General features: G+C 35.0%; 2 protein-coding genes across 2 annotated transcripts; both read right to left on the bottom strand.

Moving 5' to 3' along the window:
- Nucleotides 1-340: 340 nt before the first annotated feature.
- LOC140751700 (proton-coupled amino acid transporter-like protein pathetic) lies at nucleotides 341-8324 on the bottom strand. Its single transcript, XM_073085710.1, has 9 exons — nucleotides 8287-8324; nucleotides 7877-8044; nucleotides 6747-6897; nucleotides 5459-5580; nucleotides 4831-4915; nucleotides 4301-4545; nucleotides 1507-1719; nucleotides 978-1147; nucleotides 341-725 (listed from the first exon to the last, which is right to left on the bottom strand). The coding sequence occupies exons 2-9, from the start codon at nucleotides 7963-7965 to the stop codon at nucleotides 475-477; spliced, it is 1326 nt and encodes a 441-aa protein (XP_072941811.1). The 5' UTR covers nucleotides 7966-8044; nucleotides 8287-8324; the 3' UTR covers nucleotides 341-474.
- Nucleotides 8325-8934: 610 nt separating this feature from the next.
- Nucleotides 8935-22322, bottom strand: Y-y (yellow-y). The gene is made up of 4 exons (XM_073085725.1): nucleotides 22287-22322; nucleotides 20620-20849; nucleotides 12243-12431; nucleotides 8935-10495 (listed from the first exon to the last, which is right to left on the bottom strand). Coding segments are annotated over exons 1-4 (1530 nt in total). The 5' UTR covers nucleotides 22289-22322; the 3' UTR covers nucleotides 8935-9386.
- Between the last annotated feature and the right edge of the window lie 522 nt (nucleotides 22323-22844).

The following is a 22844-nucleotide window of genomic DNA, read 5'->3' as shown; positions in this document are numbered from 1 at the left end:
ATGTGTAAGTATTTTAAAATGTGTACTTGTCTGAGCTGAGCCCTCTTAGATTTACCTAACCCGGTCTTAGGTCAACAGTAATTTTATTTAAAATGCAAGGTTACTTTGAACTTAGTATTTTCACGAAAAAATATGAAAACTATTTTTTCTAAACAAATAAGTATTTCATTTGCAGTCCCAGACACTAAATCCCTTATTGATTGCAACCATTTATTGTACTCGTATGACAAGGTTTGTAATTTATTTCCTTTTTTTAAATACACGTGTAATCTGTATGATTGAGCCAATAAAGTATATTAAAAAAAACAAGGACCCATACTCAAAAGTCGAAACAACAAGAACACACAAAAACATAAACTATATTTATTATTTGATATGTACATTTAATAATAAATTCAATAACTTATTTAATAGAACCTATAAAATAAATACACACAGATTATCTACAATTTAATTTAGCTACATAGTATCTTCTCATTCTGTTTTTCTACGTAATATTTCAAGTATGTCCAAAATAGTGACTGTACATCCAGATATTAAGCTTCCAACACCAAAGAGGAATATGAGTAGGTTTTTCCAGAAAACCCAGTTGAAATTTCCGAGGCGTTGCCATCGGAAGACCGTCTCCACGACGGCGGGTATTATAAGACCAAGGATGGAGTAGAAGCAAGCACCGACTAGGTTGATAATTTGTTCTAATAAAGGTAGAGCGATGCCAATACCAACTGAAAATTATAAGAATATGTTAAACTAAGAACTTATTATCAAAATAGAGTGCATAAAAATATATCCTATGTAACTTCCGCAATTTAGAGGAATCCAATGACGCCTCGTATGTAAAAATTGTAAAAAAACAATTGGGTTGTAGAGCGTGACTAATAATGTCACATACACACGCTCCAAAAACGTTACCTTCCATAGTTAAGTAAAAGCATAAGGTGAAAAATATTATCGGAATATGTGGTGACTTAACTTACCGCAGAAACATACACCAATAATCCTTGCTACGACAAAAGTTAAAGACTTGTAATTATCTTTTACATAAGAATCTGTGTACTTTTGAAATATATCGAAAACTACGAAAAATTGCAGAGGATACGTGAAGAAAATCGACAGAGCTATGAATATTTTCGCACAAATAGCTGGCCTGTAACAAAGGAGAAACATTAATGTTAACAAATAAAAAAAAATGTATAAGTACTCACTGTAACCATAAATTTTTAATACCAGCAGTTTTATTGCATGCGCTGTCATATTCCCTTAATTCCAACTGCGGCAAAAAGATGAAACTTTAAATATATTTAATGCCGCCTAATGTTTATGATTAAAGGAGTTACACTATTATAAAAAGATGATAAAGCGGTAAAACTTGAGATTTTATCTTTTATGACCCAGTTAACTCTAAAACTACTGGACTGAATCTCCAAATTCTTTTAATGCGTAGGATGTTTCTATATAGATAATTCTAGAAAGAGTAAATAAAGGTTGGACTAAACAAATGCTGACCAGTCATCCATAGGTAAGTTTAAAGTAATCGATCCTCGAAGGATATCCCCATATCTGAAGTATCCAAATAATCCCAGAGTGCTGTAAAAGAAGACGATTGCCGCCATAGCCACCAACAAAACACTTGGACAGCCGAGGAAGTTTTGAGGCTTCTTCATAGCATTCTCCACAGGCATTACTACTCCGATGCCTTCCATTGCGAAGATCACTGTCCTAAAATGATATATTAAGCATACTAAATTTAAAGATACGCAGATTAGTATGTTTTATCTTGTTTTGTAAATTATTAGACTAAGAAAAAATATTTTAACTGTAGCATAGATTAGTAACTAACTTCGCCGCCTTGAATTTGAATGAAGCCACAAACGGCTTATTAGTAAGTTAATTTTTTTTTGAATTCTGACAGATAAAAACATTTTAAGAGAAAATTTACGAATAAATAACTAATACTGCGTAATTTACATAATTAGTAAATAATTATTTCAAATATTTTAGGGACATTTTAGCACGGAGACGTGGCAAAACTTTTTTACGCAACTATTTCAATTCTCAAAACTGGGTACATTTTCTTGTTAGGAGTGAGTAATCTTTACTAATCTATAAACTGTAGAGAGATTGTCAAATGAGCAAAGCAATAAACGAATATAAACTCGTAAAGCTTAGGCAGAGTTACTACATATAATTAAATATGTAAGAAATAAGGTAAAGAAATCATTGACCTTTCTTGGCAGTCGGGTAATAAAAACAGTGTATACAAATTTTATAATGATGTAAATTTAGATCTTCTACATTGTAAACGCGGATCTGATTCCAATCTTAAATTGTGTGAACTCATGCACTTTTGTGATTTGACGGTGAAGGACAAACAAAAACATCTTGTGAATATGTTAATGCCTGTAAGTCCTTCAATCGTCCTTTAATGTACTTAAAGTTGATGATTCGACAATCTTTAATTCTTATCCCAAGATGAGGTACGTGTACCCGCGGCATCTCTCGAGGTCAGAGATTTTTTTAGCTAACCACTGGGAAAGCCACACTTTTTCGAGATTAAATATACCTTTTTTGAACCCCTGACAATGTGTGTACAAAATTTCATGACAATCGGTTATGTTAAGCGTGAGAATGTAGCAAAAATAACAAACAGATTCATATTCACATTTATAATGTTACTAAGAATAGCAGAAGAACATAATAAGTTTTTTTTTTTTTATAATGTAAGAGTAGCAGACGAGCATGCAGTCCACCTGATGGTATGTGGCTACTGCCGCCCATGGACATCTGTAATCAACCCCAGATAGGATTAGATATTTCTACCTGAGGTCGGCCACAGATGCGCCGCTACCCCTGAGGACTAAGCTGGAACGCCTCGGAAAAGTCTGTCTCCCTTACCACGCCCTTGAAACCGGAACACAGCAGCGCTTAACACTGCTGTTATTAGGTAGAAATAGGTGTGGCGGTGGTGCCGCCGGAGTCGAACCACAAAGGGTTCTACCACCTTCAAGATTGATGATGATTTCAAAACAAGTTATATTATTTTAGGTACATTAAAGCATGCGTAAGATGCGATCGTAAATAATAATACTAAAGATAGAATAGAATATAGTAACTGGCTTAATGCACTTAATTTAACTACAAAGAAGCAAGTATATGGATTATATGCGTTACTATTACCAATTACACTTGGAATCGATAGTGAATAAATGTAGTTTCATATTGATAATAAACATTACGTACAAGTATGGATTAAAAGTTATCGTAGCCATCCATCATTTTAATGGCGGCGCTCTTTTATCAGATACTTGTAGTAATGCAACTGGCTTAAAGTTAGGATTTTAATCAGATTTAGCATTTTAGCAAATGATTCACAGTGACACGTTTAATACTTCTGTGCCAGAAATGCAATGGGAACTTTTTGCCAAAACAATAGAACGTGTAGTTATTTTTTTAAATTCTAATCCGGAGGTAATGTTGGAGTAGAAATCGAGTATGTAGTGTTTCTTATTATGTTCTCATTGCGTTCTATGGATATTTATAATCAATCCCATATAGAACTGGAGCTTTATCTAAAGCGAATCTGAATCTGAAGCACTAAGATGGTCAGATGTAAGTTAGTGGGCATCCTCACCCTTCTAACGAGACATAAGAACTATTTCATGTTAATAACAGTAGCACTACCATGAGTTGGCATAGAAACGCCACTATAGAAATTGTAAATAGAAAACTATTGTCATTTTGCTAGTGAATAACATAACTACTAACGTTACAGTATTTCTTGACAACGTCTGTCAAATTAATGACTCATGGGACCGAATTTGTATGGCAATAGATCATAATGACATTCGCTAGCGATTTGATTTCGATAGGTTTTTTACGTTACGAGTGACTCACACTACGGAATTTAGTTCTACGAGTAACCACCAGAGGCGCTGTACAATTTTTCATACATTTATTTTACGCAGTCGCTAGCGAGTAATACTTTTGTGAACTCATGGTAGTGCTACAGGTGTGGCAGTGGCACCTTCCCGACCGAGCAATATTCGTTCTATCGTTGTTTCCTGAAAGGTACTTTTTCTGATATCCTACAAATTACAAAATATTAACCGTAGTTAAAAATTATGAGAAGCCGAAATCAGATGACGTCGAAACTTTCAACAGGCAGGTTAGCTACTCATGGTTATCCCATGGTATCCTATCATTGCCTAATAACGCACACACATTGCGCCCAAGGATTTGTAGAGAAACATGTATGAATGACAGCTAGTAACTAATAATGATATATCAAGTTTCCACTCACGATATAAATGCAGGAAATCTTGCAGGATCACCGACAACCTTCTTATCAGATATATCCAATGGACTCCCAAAAATATAATACAAACATATTAAGTATGTAGCGAATAGGAAGATATTGGCCATTACCGAGAATATGGCGAGCCATTTCAAGTACTTAATCTGGCACAGTATGCACAAAGGGATTAAAAAGATTAAGCAGTAGTACTCGACAGGTAGTATCACCGAAGGAACATATCTATCGACCAACTGAAACAGAAACAAATGTATTATAAACAGTACATTTAGTATGAGTTTTTACGTTTTTACAAAAATGTCTGTTTTTGTATTTGTGTACGTATTTTCCATACATTTTCAATCAGTTCTGATACAGTCTGCTAGGGGCGCTGATTGGAAATGTATGGGCAAATACGTAAACAAATATAAAAACAGATATTCTTGTACAAACAGTCATTTTTGTACAAACTTAAAAAATCATACTAAGGGTAGGTACTGAAGAGGTTTAGATTAACATTCTTACAAGTAGCTACATACCTGTTTGATTGAGTCCGATATGAGCACCGTGTAAATACAACACACGCCCACATATGTCGAAACTAAAGCGAATTCAGCGAATATACTGAAATTGAAACAGATGCTCTATAACAAATTTTGGGTCAAGGCCGTTCTCAATGCAAGCAATAATATCGAATGCCATGATTTATGTTAGAATCGAAATAGTATGTTCTGAGTTTTAGAAATTTGCATCAATTTTGATGATGATAATAATCTAATTTTGTCTTTATTTGAGAATTTTCTGTTATACTCATCGTTAGTTAAGTAGAAACTGTTTGTAAAATAGAGTCAACGTGTTTATCAATCATTTTAAATGGAAAATCATTCGAATATCCTTGGCGTGATAAAAGCAGTTAATAAAAATAGCAGTGCAGTCCTTAAGACACGTTTTTGGAGCTCTTTAATTGTACTAGTGTGGATTCGTCTATTTGGAAAAAAATCTCGATTATCTATGGAAATTAAAGTTCTTTAGACATGAATTGAAGTTTTATGATTCTTTCGAGGGACAGGACAGGAGTCTTAGGTTTTAGGCTTTCATGAGTTTGGGCATAGGATATATGTGGAAAATTCCTTATTTACATATACGTACAAATGTGTAAGTATTTACCTAGCAGCTTGAGCATAGGGCCTACACCATTTAGGTCCATTTTCAAATGCCGACTTGCATGTCTGAGCATAATCCAGTAATGGTTTACGTTCAATTTTACAGCATCCTCTTGACGTCTTTACCTGTAATCAAGTAAAAATATAATCACTCTAATGATTCATAATGATTTACGTATGTATTTGAATAAAGTTTGAGTCAGTTGTATGATCTAGTCTTATGATTTTCGATCTCTCATGACGGAGATCCGGGTGTCTTGGACACATATTTCGGATTTTCGAAGTTATGTGCTTAGTAGATATTAGTTATCGCGTGCTTTAACATTGACGGAAACATAGCGAGGTAATATAAATTTTGTACCTATATCTGAGCGTTTTAAAAAAAATGGTAATCTTTAATGAAGATGTGTAAAGTCTGCTAAGCTGCACTTGGCCAGAATGGTGGACTATAGCTTAATAGCTGACTCTCAAATAACACCTCTGCCCAGCAGTGGGATACGAACGACTTGACGACGACTAATCTCAAACGCCATGCAAGTCTAAAAAAATTATAGAAATTCCTGCATTATTTAACTTCATTATGCCGTGCTTCATTAGGTATCGTAATAGCGTATTTAATTTTCTTTAGTGTAATGGTAATATAATTTTATTTCCTCTTATGTAAATTATATTAATGCATATCGGAATCTACGGAACTAATCAATTTAATTCATTTACGTAATGAAGTTCAATGCTAAATTCTCAATATTAATTTATTTCAAAAATTACGTGTAATTTTCTATTAATAAATAAAACATGGGAAACGAAATTCCGATAATTGAGTAAGTCTACATACATCTACAGACATTGAACTTGACAGACACGGGCCGTCGCAGACAAAATCATATTTTATGTACAATATTTTGATTACAGTTGTGCTATGGTTGATGTAAATACATTAATACAAATTTAGTAGGAAAATCCTATTTTGTCTGACACGCCCTATGTCCGTAGATGTAAACGAGTAATATATGTGAAAAGACAACAAATGAAGTGTCTAAAAATTATTAATATCTACAGTTTTTAATACAGAAGTAATAGATAATGCAGTTCATCTGCTGGTGGCCTCCAACCCAAATATAATTTGATGACATGACAGAGATAATAATATTACATGTTTCAATTTCATCAAGTAGTATATCTCTAATGCTGTACACTCGTATTCGGGTTGGTTACAAGTAAAGATCATTTGACATCCGATATGTTCATTTTAAATCCGTTTGCAAAACACATTAAACAAATAAGCAACTCACCAAGATATGGATGCAGTGACCACATAGAAAACCTACGAATAAAGTGCCTACAATGCCAATTCCCCAGCCGGCATTGGAAAAAGCCAGTGGTCCGGCGAGCAGGCCGGAACCTAAAGATGCCTTGATCAAGTTCGCTGTTGACCTTAAGTCTCTGAAATATTCAAGATATTAGACACTAAAAACCGTAATAAGTTTCGTACATATCTAAATAGAGTGTGTTAAAAAACAACCTTGAAATTTTTTATGTATTTCTTTGGCTTAGTAGCAATAAATGCATTAAACGGTAAGTAGGTTGTATTATCTGAAAATAACAATAGCTTACTACCTACTGGCAATCACATGGTAACCTTTGAGTGCGACCCCTGAATATAGAAGTACATTAACAATAATAAGTAAAAAATATCAGTGCAATCAAGTTATTTTGCATACTCTTAACAGGTACTCAGTGACGTAGCATGAATCGCCCTAAATGAAGAAAAACAACGAACTAAATATTACCGCATCTTCAAATCATTTGGGCCGGGTTGAATAAATTGCCTAAAGGTTTTCCTAAAAAAACAAACTTATACAATTCGATAAAATTGCAACAAGTCGCCAGATCGCCATGTCGCCAGCCTTGATCCCGGCATGACCTCTGGACATACGTAGCTTTATTTTCTTCGTTTTCTCAAATTCGTCAAACCTTCCACAAGTTTAAAAATTAAAAAATGTTATTTCCATAGCTATTACTTAACTTTAAGATAAAACTGACTCTGAACGTTACATAACATTTTATAAGACAGTCGTGACTGATGTGTGAATTAAATTTCAATAAAACTTTTTATACCCGCGAAGGATTTTATGGCATAAAAGTGTTACACACAACTTCAAAATATCTGAAGTGATTTCATATCATAGTAATATCTTGGACTAAAAATGTATTTCAAATTCATTCAATATTGTTTAGCAAAATATTAAAAAGCAATCAAATGAATTCTATTCCTAAAATGCGAAAAAGTATTTATTTCAAAAATATATGCCTCAGTTATTCAAAATAAGTACTTAATCATTCTTCAAAAGAAAATATAACAAGTGTTATTTTGTCACAATCGTTATGTTCAAAACAAAATCAAATTAATTGCGCTACTTACGAGCTAGGTTTTTCGACTTCCCGGTGCTCATAGGGGTTGTAGTCATCCTGTACATTTTCTTTCGCTTCGACGTTGTTCATATTTTCCATTTTTACACACTAAAACACTTAGGTACTCTACTATTGCTCATTGCCAAAACGTCGCGTTACGTGTGATGGAATGCAGTGACTGCGAATTACAAAATCACTTTACTAATTTACGGACAATTTATGATTCTAGCGATAAGGTTACTCTTAATGAGAATCATTGATTGATCAACAAAACAATGGTATTTTTTTCCACGCAGTTGTGATTTAATTTGAATCAGAATCGTGTGTAAATCTTAGCACTATACTGATGTTAGATAAAGTGGTAAACCAATGACATTTCAAGTAACACTTTCCGTTAGATTTTGTATCTTTATGACTTACACGTAGAGAACAAACAACCACAATGACATGAGTACAACAGTGTATGCGTGCATGTTTGTCCAAGTATAAATAAATTTACCATGAAGGCAAAACAAACATTATTACTATAAAATGAAAATAAGAAGTCAGGTGTGTTTATTCATGTGACTTTTACGTATATGGTTTATTTGGGTTAATTTATTTGTCAATTAAATAAGTTGCCTATATGCATTTTTGTATTTTTTTTATATATGTAATATTAACAAGTAACAAATCCAGATTTAAGATCTGTAATTAACGGATGCATTACTATAGTTGAGGACATTGGCATACCATGCATGGCTATTATAATGTATAATGACCCATATACTGTTATAGATTGAGTGTTAGGATTTAATGGTTATATGGGTTACAAACTTAATTTGAAGAATAAAGGATGAATATTTAAATTAAAGAAGATCTTAATGTTACCTTTATCTTGTACATTTACTTTGTGAGTCGCATGCTGTATCTAAAATAGTATTATTCTATACAATTTATTATATTCTATACGATGTATTTATATAATTTGTATTATGTGCAAATATTGTATAGAAAAATATGATTTTGTATGACACTGCTGGTATATGGTAATGGTTATGGTTTTATAAACTAAGAAGTAATAACATATTTGAGTATTAATATTTTTTATTTAACATTATACACTTGTAAAATAATTGTTTATAAAAGTATAAAAGTACAAAATAACATAGACCTTAAGAATAAACAAATGTTTAAAATACAGTATAATAAATTAAACTAGGTAAAGATTTATGAGATTTATATAATACAAGAAAAGATTTAACTTTGATAGATATATCCTACATTTATAGTGAAAGATTAAGTACTTATAAAATATTATATTGTTTCTTAATCATAAATATAAATAAAGTATTTATTCTCGTTGTTTTTGGTAGTTACATATTAGCTATCGATGATATAGCATAATGTACTACTATATTACGTCTTATTCGGCGAATATAAGACTACATTCGTTATTACCTATATACACATATGGAAGGTTCAGAACGTACTTGAACTTGATCATCTCTCGGATTACTCCAGCCTCTTCTATTCATATTTTATTGTACATTTTCACTAACTTGGTATCTACCTCTGATGGGCCACCTGTTCGAAGTACCGGTCCTAATTGGGTCACCAGGTACAAAAGGTAGTGAGCGTTGGTTCGAAAAATTAATATAACTCGATGTCCTTGGAATATTATTATTTTCTGGGAGTATACCGAAAGCGGGGAATGTCGGAGGTGCGGTAGAAGCTCCTACACCGGGCAAGAAGACTTGGTTGGCGTTTGAAACTAATCCTATAGCCGATCCATAAATAGGTTGCTGCGCTATAAGATTGTCATTTATAGTTGGGTTGATTTTCACGACGGGAGCTGTCGGTTCACATACTGTTCCCGCTAGTAGTTGTTTTAATGGAGCAGTATAAATTCTGAAATTTATGTCGCTGTAATCCAAGTCTGACTCCAAAAATACCGGCATTCTGTCTGACATTACCCATACATTTCTTATTTCGTCGATTTTGACGTCGCTGGGGAATATTAATCCAACATCATCTTTGTCAGCTAGTGCTATATTTTGTGGCTTATGGGGAAGAGCGGAATTCCAACATCCAATAGCATTTTGATCTATTAAACTGAACAGCTGCACACCCGTTTCGTCCATAACTTTAGCTGTGGTATGGGTATTTGCTCCACGGGGTCCGACAACATAAAAGTCGCGATACGATCCCGTTACTTTTCTTTCGTCTCTTAGAATACGCGTTGACACAGCAAATTCTGTGTTACTCGTCAAAGGACTGAAGTAAAGTGTTCTATATCCGTCTGGTCCAATTGGCGAGGTGGTTATTCCGAATATGCCTTCAGAGCTCCACTGGAAGTTGAGGCCGGCAATGTTGAAGTCTCCAACAAGAGGGTCTGGCATGAAAAAGCCGTGGGTGAAACGCCATGATTTATTTTGCTGCCACGAGTAGGCAATGAGTCCGTAGCCCAATTCATCGGAGAAGTAAGCGAATGTGTCTTCACAGCTTGAGCCTTCATCCAGAGCAATGTTTGCGATGAAAGTGGTAGACACGATGTCTTCGGGACGGAATACATATCTTCGAATACGCTGGTCAGTGTTCAGGTCGTAGACATTCAGGGCGTATGGACAAAGGTTGGTCACGTTGGGATCTGAAAATTAATAAATGCTTTTAACAAACAGTAAAAGTAATTAACATTCCACTTCCTTTCAACATAAATTACTTTATGTGTGTCGTGTCCTTGTACCACATGATAAAAATTTTAAAGGTAATGACTGACTTTATCGGCGTTTTCTCCTTCATTTTAATGATTTGAAGTAACTCTTCTTCTTTAAATTAATTCAACGTTAACCATACTGACCCACTCTTTTCCGTGATGTGGTAATAATGGCTATCGATCGATACACATTAGATGTAACTATCATGCAATAGTGACATAATATCTTCTTTGACTGAAAGGATCGTTAATCATTATTGCATCATTAATAAAGTTAACGTTCGTTAATGATTTATTACATTCAATCACAACGTTGTTTGTCTAAGGTAGACTATCTTTTATCATTTATCATGCACTTAACTGCGGATATGTCACCTCATTAACCGGATTAAAATTTATAGCTTTGTAATTCATTCAAGGCATCGTATGAATTCAAGGTTATCTAAAACCTACTTACATTGATGATTTACGTGTCAATTTATAACTAGGGGCGTATTATATTGTTTACTAGCTGACCCGGCAAACGTTGTGTTGCCATATAAATAAAAAAATGTTAAGGGTTAACAACCCTTATCACTTACGGGTTTGAAAAATAGATAGAATATTAAAAAACCTTTTCCCACGGACTAAATTGTGAATCTAAACCATTCTCAAGTCCCCTTGAACACACACAACAAATTTCATCAAAATAAGTCCAGTCGTTTAGGAGGAGTTCAGTGACATACACACGCACATAAGAAATATATATATAAAGATTCGGTAGCCCCATTCATCTTTTTCTCCACGTCTCTATGTATAATTTGCGAACAAAGATAAATTGTGAATGTTGATTGTTTTAATTTTTAAATCAAACACTTGTGAACGATCTAAGACCTTGGATGCCCTGAGGGCTAAATTGGAATTCCCTTCATATGACGTTTCCTCACGCCCTTCAATCACGAATACAGCGTAATCGTTGCTGTTATGAAACAATGCTGTCGATATTTGAACTACAAAGTAGTTACAAAGTTAACCAAAAAGTAGTTCTATTATCTTTCTATGTATTCTAACCTTGAGTACCTTGTATTTGTATTTTATATCATTTTAAATAATATAACGGAAGAAAATCAGCATGCAGTCCACCTAAAAACCTACATAGAAATTTATCTGTAGTCAGCTACAAATACTTCCCCAAAAGACTATGCAAGACAATATCTCGTATAAGAAAATATCATCTGGACCAGACCCTTCAAACCTGTACACAGCAACACTTTACACCAAAATAAGGTTCCTAAGGACAGGAATAGGTGTGGGGTGGTCATTCCGACGCACCACGAGGCCCTCTACGATATGAATTACCACCTATCTATCATTTGGGGATATACGTTTTATTGTTATTATTTTTTTATATTATGGGGGTAGCAAACGAGCATGCAGTCCACCTGATGGTAAGTGGCTACTGCCGCCCATGGATTTCTAAAACCACCCCAGATAGGATTATATATTTCTATCTGAAGTCGGTCACCGGTACCCTTGAAGGCTAAGCTGGAACGCCTCGGAAAAGTATATCCCTTTAATCAGAACACAGCAGCGCTTAACACGGCTGTCATGAGGCTGAAATAGGTGTGGCGGTGGTGCCGCCGGAGTCGAACCGCAAAGGTTCTACCACCTTCCCGTGTAGTCCCTTCTCATGAACACTCACCATAACCATATGTTCCGACGTCTAACACCCACAGCCTGTCGCACTTGTCCGCCTTGATTCTGTAGACGGTATTCAGTCCGGTCTGGCAGTTGCCCAGCTCGTTGGCCTCGTAGCTGGGGTACGGGTTCAGCTTCGGCGAAGGTTCGTAGGGAGCGTCTAGCGGGATGTAGTTCAAAGTTGCGGGGATACCTGGTGAATAAACATAGTAAACATAGTAAGTATGTTTTTTTTATAATAAAGATAGATAGATTTATTTAACACTTCAATAGATCATAAAAATAATACACAATTATATAGGTAAATTGTATGCAATAGGCGGCAATAATGTAGAAGTAGCAAATCATACAGTTCACATGATGATGACTAGCTAACGATGGTTGTAGTGAGGTCAGCAACACATTTATTGTTATCCTTACGGACTCAGTTAGAATGTCTCAGATACCATTTTATTGTATACTACAATAAGTACCTACTTTGAAGAAAGACTTTGGTTTTTAGTAAAAGAGCCCAGATCAGTACATTTATCGGGATATACCTATAGAATTCAAAGGATATACTTATATAAACGAAACATCTTGAATACTTTCCCTTTTCATTTACATAAAGCTACACTGCACTTACAAGCAATTATTGAAAATATGTATAAAATATTTAACTGCGAACTAAATAATATATCGTATTACTAAATAAACTTTAGACATATACGCTCATAAACTTGCATGTATTTTTAAATCATAAACACAATTAATTACCTTATTTTATAGGTACAAGTCCATAACAATTATAATAAAAACAAAGTTATAGATTCAGTATATAAATTAGGGACAAGTATCATTTTTATATAGTACATTTTAGGGTACCGTACACAAAGGGTAAAAACGGAACCCTTGTTACTAAGTCTCCGCTATCTGTCCCTCACAGGGCTCTATCTCATGATAGATACAAACTTAATTTTTATAGAGTATGTAATTTCTTACAGATTATGTTTAGATGTAGAAAATAAAAGGGACAATATATAAAATATTGTTATTTTTCGTCATTTTTTGCTTTATCTATTGAACCGCAATAAGTATATTAATTAGCTAAATGAAAAAAAAGAAATGGTGATACGGAACATTACATTCGACTCGCACTTGGCCAATATATATATAAGTATCTGCCTTAACAAGAACATGAACCTACTTACGTAAAATCTGAGCGATTTAATCGTGAGAAATATTTTGATTACTAAAGGTCAAAGTAAAACGCAGGTCTGTCAATGAACAAGCTATCGAGAAATTAAGATTACTGACGATAACGTATCACAAATGAAATTTATGCAATAAAAAATATTTGCGTAAGTGCGTAAATGGTATGGTAACCCAGTTTTATAAAATTAAAACTACAAATAACACGTACGAATAGGTACATAGTTCAAACTTCTTCTTTTAAGGCATAGTATAGATTATTCACTCCTAACAAGAAAATGTAACCAGTTTTGACAATTGAAATTGTCACTGTCATCTATTTTCGTGCTTGAAAAATATTAAAAAAATGTAGTTTTTAGATCATTTACGAACGCAATGATATTTCTCCGCATTTTTTTCTTCGATTTCGTGTTTTTGCACCACTTAACCGCGCATATTGGAATTGTTCCGCGCAAATTACACCATAAAAACCATTAAATGGCTGACAGAATAGTTAGCCATTTAAGGCATTTAATAGCTTCCTTCAATTACAAGGCGGTGAGATATCTATACTAATCTATGTTTTAAGGTTTGGGATTCGAATTTCAGGAATCCTTGGATTATTCAAAGTTATGTGTTTAGTAAATTAGTAGATTTAACGTCAGCGGGGCACATGCATACGTGAGAGTACTTTATAGTATGTTCAATAATTCATAATAGGTACAAATTCGCGGTTGATCAGCATAATGGACTAAAATAATTTCGTCTACATGGGCTCGCGTCCAGTACCATTAGTATGAAGCTTTTACGTCCGCTAGGGGCGCTGATTGGAGGTCCCTGTAGTTCCAGGACCAGAATTGGGCTACGGCATCCCCTGCCTGTCGTAAGAGGCGACTAAAAGGGGCTTCCGGGGTTGCGGGTGGCAAGAGTGGGAGCTCAATCCGCCCGGACAGCGACCCCGGGAAGGACGGCGGTATGTGTGGTCGCATACCGTTGTGCACACCAGACGGGGTGGCGAGCGTCACGCTCACGCTGGCGGCGGAGCCCGATGGGGCAGCGCGCTAAGAGGACTCCGGTTGCGTTCCTTTGGAGATCCCGGAGTCCTCTACGCAGCGCCGAGGACGGCCATCGGGGGGGTTTTAGTGCGGTAAGAATCCCACATAACCCCGTGCCGCTCCCACGGCACAGGGTACCTTTTGAAGGTTTCCCCCTCGTATACAAAAAAAAGGGGCGCTGATTGGAAATATATGGGCAAATACGTAAACAAATAACAGTAATTTAAAAAAAAACGTAAAAACTTATACTAATGGTACAGGAATAAGGCAGTATGGTGACGAAGTAATACCACCAACACGCCCTCGATCAGTATTTAGTCATTATATCTTTAGAGAATTGGTCAAAGGACAGCTTAAAAAAAATGCGTTACTATTTTTCGTATGATACAAGCGACAAATTTATAAGTGACAATAATATTTTAATTTATGTTTAGTCTGGCAATACAACCAATTATTACACAACTAAATTCAAAATTTAATGTATGGTACCTTGATGATGGTTCTTTGGGAGGAAATGCATCAACTGTATTGGAGGACCTTCAATTTATAATCGATCGCTTTAACCAAATTGGTTTAAATTTAAATTTTAATAAGTGTGAAATTTTTTTTTCGGACAAGTTATCAGTCGAAAGTTGTCATCATATTTACGAACAATTTAATTTATTATCTCCAAATATAGCTATTGTAGATAAAGAAAATTTAACGTTATTAGGTGCTCCAATATTTGAAGATGCATTTTTGCCCATTATAAATTCTAAATTGACACACTTTGAATTGAATTCGGAACGACTTTACGACATAAAACCGCATATGGCTATCTACATTTTACGCCTTTGCCTATTCGCACCTAAATTCTTGTACTTACTCCGTTGTTGTCCTATTTGGAAATTTCCTACGTTTACTCACATTTTAGACTTATCATTAAAAAATTGTGTATCCAAAATTCTAAATTTACAATTTGATGATCGTTCCTGGATGCAGGCAACTCTTCCGATTAAGTTCGGTGGCATAGGTATCCGCAGGACGGAAAGTTTGGCGCTCCCGGCTTTCCTGGCCTCTTGTCATAGTACGACTACCCTCATCGCCGACATCTTAAACATTTCTATGGATGATGTTCGGGTGGCGTACATGTCGGAGGCTACGGAGGCCTGGAGTGCTTTATTTCCGTCTGAAGATACCTCAATTATAGATAAATCTAAACAATGCATTTGGGATATGCCAGCAATTAAATCTGTTTTTGCCTGCCTTCTTGAACGATGTTCGGATAACTTCGATAGGGCCCGTTTACTAGCTATTGCTCAAAGCGAGTCAGGCTATTGGTTACATGCGCTACCGTCTAGTAATATTGGCAGGTCTCCGGCTCGGTGCCAAGGTATGCGAGTCTCACTTTTGTCCGTGTGGGCAGGCGGTGGACACGTTGGGTCGGCATGGCTTGTCCTGTACCAGGAGTGCCGGTCGGCTTTATCGTCACGGGATTCTTAACGATCTTATTCGTCGTGCTCTTGCTACCGTTTCTGTACCAGCGACACTGGAACCTTCTGGTCTATTCAGAGACGATGGCAAGAGACCCGATGGTATCACTTTGGTGCCGTGGAGTCTCGGACGACCCCTGGTATGGGACGCGACCTGTGTCGACACTCTAGCCCCATCTCACGTTGGTAATACCTCTGTGAGCGCTGGGGCTGCAGCCGACCATGCCCAGATACTAAAGCGCCGCAAATATAGTAATATATTGGATAATTATTTGTTTGCGGCGCTTGCAGTAGAGACAATGGGTCCATGGTCATCTGACATGAAGAAATTCATGTCAGATAAATGTCATGACATGAAGAAATTCATGTCAGATATGTCGACCAGACTTGTCCTCGCTTCTGGTGACCAAAGAGCTGGCGGCTACTTCGCCCAAAGATTGAGCCTAGCAGTGCAGCAAGGGAACGCCGCCAGCGTTTTGGGAACCATGCCTCACACGGCAATTTTAGATGGTTTGTTTTATTTATAGTGATTATTGTTTTTATTCCCCTTTTTTGTATATATTATTATGTACATAAATATAGTTATAATATAGTTATTGTAAATATGTTTTTTTATAAATAATGTAATGTAGATATATTTAAAGTTTGTTGCAATAAAGATATCAGTGACAATTTGGAATCACATATAGGAAAAATATTAGATAGATTGATTCATGACGGACGTAATACGATCGAATTTCGACCACCGCGACGGGCGACTACTTTATTTAATTGTAAATCATTGGCACTTTGAAACCGATTTACGGCAATTATTAATAATGGACACATCCAGGGCGTGTCGGGTAATAAAATTTCAAAGAACACGTGGATTGCAGTCGATCATCCATTGTAATAATTTGTTATTTGTTAACAATAAGCGTGCAACGGCAATGTTGCATCCGTTGAACATGCCCTGTCATATACCGGACTTTGTTAATAATTCAGGTGAGTTGCGTCCATACGTATTTTAAATTACAAATACGTATAGTAGCATTTATCTGATACTAAAAGCGGATATCGTATTCATAACTTTATATTTCACACTATGTTTCGAGGCATTCATTTAGTTCCTCACTTACACCATTACATTCCCATGCAAGAGCCATATCTCAAAACATAATTATTGTATCTAATAAATAAAGTAAATAAGTTGTTTTATATTTATAGTTTAATTTATTTCTTTTGATTTTCTATAAGTTTAATTATAATTGTAAATATTCAGTTAATTTTTATTGTATCTTATTTAAACAAATTATCCTTCATTGTATTTAAATTGTATTACAGACATATTCCTTATAGTACCGAATATTTGCATTTGCATTTTCGCGATTGCATGGATCCCACATCACGTTTAGGGAATCCCCCAAAGTAAATCTTTTATTCAATCTGACCACATTATAAAAAATCTGAGACAATAATTAAAAAATCTGTAATTTTTGTAAGTGAGATCAGTAAGTCATATTTTGACCGATATTGGCTATTTTGAAGTCTCCAAATAATTAATATGTATAGTAACAATTTGTAGTCAGTACCTATAATTTCATTGTTAGTTATTCCAGTTGTAAATCACAATTGGCACGCAATATGTTCAAATGTAATAGACCGTTCATATAAAACTTGGCGTTCTTGTTATCACTTATCAGTACAGTATAATTAAGCATGGAGTTAAATAATCAATGCTGTAATCATTTTTTCATATAGTAGTATTAAATAAGCGTCCAGCACACCCGTAAGGCTGACCACCCGTCAGTTAGTATCGCGTGTTAGTTAGTGGTTATCTTGTCGCTGAATCAAATTAAAACTTAATTTTCAGTTATATGCGTAATGTAAATTAACATAAACTTTGATGAAGAAAACATCTCAAAGGTGTCTAAAGTCTGCCAATCGGCACTTGGTGGACTATGAATGGTTTTTTTTTTCCTTACAAGAGAAGCCTGCTCGGGGGACATTAATAGGCTAATAATGATATTATTTATAGAGATAAGATAGCTTTTTTCTACTTATTTCTTATATGTATATTATCATTTTACTGTTAGAAAGGCATATTAATAAATATGTACATAGTCTTTATATCAAAAATCGGAAATTAACATTTTTAAACTCATCTTAAAAACTGGTTCTTATTTTAGCTAACACGCACATCTCATGTTACGAGAAGGTACAAATAGAAGAACTGTATTACGTGATACTAGGGATGGCGATTCTCTTTCAGAAAAAGATCGATTCTTAAATCGATTAGAATCAAAGCGCAATAACTCGATTCACTAAAAAATCGAGGCCCAAAGAATCGATTCTCCAAAAATCGATCTTCGATCTTTTTAGCTACAAAGGGCGAAGATAGCAAAAAAGGAGGACCAAACACGCACTGAAATACGTATCCGTCAGCAAAAAATGTCTATAGCACGTTCAACCAACTTCGGAAACATCGACTTTCTATTTTCTGCGTTGAAAGATCGATTCTGAATCGATCTATAACTAGAGATCGACTAAAATAATCGATTTATTGGCCCAAAAGATCGATTCTTCGATTAATTGCCATCCCTACGTGATACTGCTATCACACAAACATTACGTTGATCAATGTCAAATTTTACACATAATTACTATGAACTAGAAAGTTATAAATGCACGGTTATAATTAAGCAGTTAAATCATTTAATTAAGTTATTCACTGAAGATAAACATACTGCCTTGAGATGGTAATTATCTAAGGCGTAACGAGTAACATTGTGCATAGTAGAATAAATCATAATAATAGTTTCACTTTGTAAGTAGTTATATATATGTAGTGAAAAATAGAAACATGTGTTCGCACAAGAATTCATTATATATTTTTAACTATAGTTGAGTCTAACGATAAAGCCGACGTGCTACCTGATCGAAAGTAGTAAATGCCGCCTATGGACATTTGCAATACCAGAGGAGACGCCAATGCATCGCCGGCTTTGAACAAGAGCACTTTTTACTCCTTTTTTGACGAGCCCCATGTCATCGTTGTCAACTCATTACTGTCCCACTGCTGGGCTCGGGTCTCCTCTCAGGGTCAGATGGGTTTTGGCCATAGTCCACCACGTTGTCCAAGTACGAACTGGTGGGCTACACATCTTTGAGATTTTTTTAGACCACACAGTCGTATAGATTTCCTCGCGATATTTTCCCTTCATCGTTAATCATTCGCAAGTTATCATTCATATATACTCGTAATATCCACATAACTTTGAAAATCAGAGGTATAGCGTGGGATTCGAACCGCAGTCCTCCCAATAGAGAGGCCGATTTCAACTACTAAGCTATTTCTGCACACTTAAATAATAACTTCGAAGTACGTACATAAGTACACAAACATTTTTTTTAGCTTTACTTCTCCTTTTTTTATAATATAGGAGTAGCAGACGAGCATGCAGTCCACCTGATGGTAAGTGGCTACTGCCGCCCATGGACATCTGTAATCAATCCCAGATAGGATTAGATATTCCTACCTGAGGTCGGTCACAGATGCGTCGCTACCCCTGGGGACTAAGCTGGAATGCCTCGGAAAAGTATGTCTCCCTTACCATACCCTTCAAAACGGAACACAGCAGCGCTTAACACTGCTGTTATAAGGTTGAAATAGGTGTGGCGGTGGTGCCGCCGGAGTCGAACCACAAAGGGTTCTCTACCTTCAAAACCTTCTTATAGTCCGGTGTGGCGATTTAATACTAGTTTTATAAAAATAAGGTCCTTTTTATATTTTTTTATATAATTAACATAGTATTTACTATCATTTCATTAACACCTTGAGCACATTTTGTAACATTATTGTACAAAATATTTATATATTTTTAACCACAACTTAAGATCATAAATTGGAAATTTGATCGGAATGCTATTTTATATTAAAATTTCGTAATCCATTAAGCAGCTTACGCACTAACCAGTTTTAATTTGTTATCATATTTCTGTCACTCATTCAGTATTTCATGCTAAGTATGCTACGATTACTAGTATGATAACATCGAAGGCGTTGCCTCAGGCTTCGACGCGGTTCACTGAACGAGCTCGGTTTTTGGTTTAATGGAAACGATTAATTATTACAAATTTACGTGGAAACATTAGTTTTCGCTTCGTTTTAACATGTTTATGTTAATATATACAAACAGCTGAAATTCTACATTTCGTATTATATAAAAACTAGTATAGTAGTTTCTCTAATAGTTCAAGTCTGTTTGTAAGATAATATTCATGTTTATATAATTTTATTAATGAAAGTTCTATGTAGCAATATATTACATGAAAATCTATATATGTGGTTAAATTTATTTTTTTTATTTTGATATTAGATGTTATAAATAAGATAAATAAGACAAAAATCTAATTAGGTTTCTCTTTTCACAACGCAACTAATTGATTAATGTTTGAAGAAGCAATTTTTTTCATTTTAGTTAGCAAAAAATATGTCGAATGAATTACCAGATGGCGTTACTTCTTAAAGCATTGAAATCATGTGTAATATATTCCAAACTCCACTCAAATCTGATCAGTAGTTTAAAATAAAATCGCGGATATATAGATACATAACGGTCGAACATAGAACCTCTTTTCAAGTCGGTTAATAAATAATAAGATTGATGTTATTATTACTTAAATTATGGAACAAAAAAATTACCTGCACGCCATCTAGGGACGCTGACGAAAAGTTTGTTTCTCCACCGTTCGATTCCGACAGGCAGAGCATTTTCAGGGATCAGAGCGCCCGTCTGAAGGGCTAGCTGCTTCGAGTACGGGTCTGGGTAGTTCCAATCCAGGACATTCCAAGAGTACAGCTCTTGGAGTTTAACCGCCGCTGATGCGAAACTCACTAAGCAGCAAAGGATGATGATCCGCGTGTCCATTTTCCTGCAATAAATCACAAAAAGATGATCATTAATAAGGATGAAAAAGTTATGACATGATCACATTGTGATCTCTGAAATATCAGAAGCTATGTGGTCACTGCAGCTCTTTGGCATTTATATCCCTCCCCAAATAGCAGAAGGGTAATATAAACGTGTTTATGTTTATAATAATATGTACGATATACATAAGTCGTCAGTCCAATATTGCCCCACTGCTGGGCACGTGGATTTCCTTAGAGTCAGAGAAGGCTAATTAGTTGATTTAGCATATGGTTGAATTTTTAAAAAATCTCTCAAGCCTACATTTCGAGATGTTTTATACCTTTAACGGCAAATGATAATTATTTCTAACTCGCACATAACTTTGAAAAGTCAGAAATGCGTGCCTGAGATTTAAACTCGACTGAGAAGCCGAGTTTTAACCACTCGGCTATCACTGATTTTTTAACTTATTTGATAGGGAAAAAGTTTATAAGTTTGATACAATTACGATATGGCATTGTTGAATTCCAACCTAATTTATCAACACACTGTAGAATGTACATGAAATATTCAAACAATTCTCAAGGGTAATAAGGCATTTATATTGTAACCGATTGTTATTGTAATAAGTAAATTGCTGTTTCGTCATCATTGAGGTCCGAATGATACATAATCATTAAATTTCGTTTACCACTAGCAGGTATCGTAAACGTAATTCCATTTTGACGTGCAAATTAATTGTATCATTAGATGTGGCGCTAATTCAAAGTCAGTTCAACACTTATTTGTTTTCGTAACACATTTTTGCAATAAGTATAATAACGGTTCGCACCAATGGTAGGTAGAGTAGCGTAACCTATGATAGTAGGTTCGAACTACACTGTATACCCCCATTTTTAATAATCGATCATTTTTTTTCCTACCAAACATCGTTATTTGACAATTTCTACTACGCAGAAATTGACATGACCATTGGATAGGACATTGGAAAGATTGATTATTGCTAATGGGCGAAAACAACTAATATTGCTGCTGACTTACATATGAGGCGAGCATCTTACTTCTCAAGTGTGGCAACGTATCTAAGACCGGCTTCTGGTACCTCGGTCCTGTATGGAGTTGGTTACAGATGTCCATGGGCGTCCGTGACCACTTACCGTCAGATGACCTGCGTCCGTAAGATACTTCAATCTTATAAAAATGTTTTATATTACTATCGAATTAAGCTATATTTTCCAAAAAACTATTTTTTGCTATTTACAACTGTTACTTTTCAAAATTATTTATCCTTACAAGTCGTTAAATGAAACCCCTTCTGCCTGAAGTAATAAAATATACAACAACGAATTCCACTTCGAAATATAATCCCTTAAACTAATAAAAACACAACATCACATCACTTTTTAAGCTTAATTATTATTGGTTTGATAAAATAATTCTAAGATGCAAAACGTACATTTGATGACGTGCCGCCCAAGATTGCAGATGGCGGTTGGTGTTAGACTGAATTTCGCCCATGCACCCCTACTATTTAAAACTTACCACACTCTCCTACCAAGCGAAGTACAAAGGAAACCGCCATAGAGTTAGCAATCACGCGAAATTCCGCGTTGTATATTTGGCATCGGAGTAACAGGTGTTTTATTTATACCGAATATTGGAAGGACTCGTGATGATGTCCTGGTTGTGGTAAAAAAATTATAACTGTTGATACCCAATTTTATTATTATTATAGTTGAACGATATAGATATTTCGATTTTATATTATTAGTGACAGAACTTTTGGAATGCCATAAAATATACAAAATTAGAGAAAAATACTACTAATACTTTATAATACTTTCGATAAAAAAATATTATGTGTTTACAGAAAAAAACTGTTTTTCTCAATATGTTTAAAAAAAATATTTAATAAATAAATACACACAGCCTAACATAGAACCTCCTTTTCGAACTCGGTTAAAACAAAAAAAAAACATTTTTTCAATTTATGTATTACATCTACATTAATGAA

The sequence above is a fragment of the Epargyreus clarus genome, unplaced genomic scaffold (genome assembly GCF_041222505.1).
Source record: "Epargyreus clarus isolate Ecla_fem2 unplaced genomic scaffold, WU_Ecla_fem_2.2 ptg000023l, whole genome shotgun sequence".
Lineage (NCBI taxonomy): Eukaryota > Metazoa > Arthropoda > Insecta > Lepidoptera > Hesperiidae > Epargyreus > Epargyreus clarus.
This window is presented reverse-complemented; position numbering and strand designations above follow the sequence as displayed.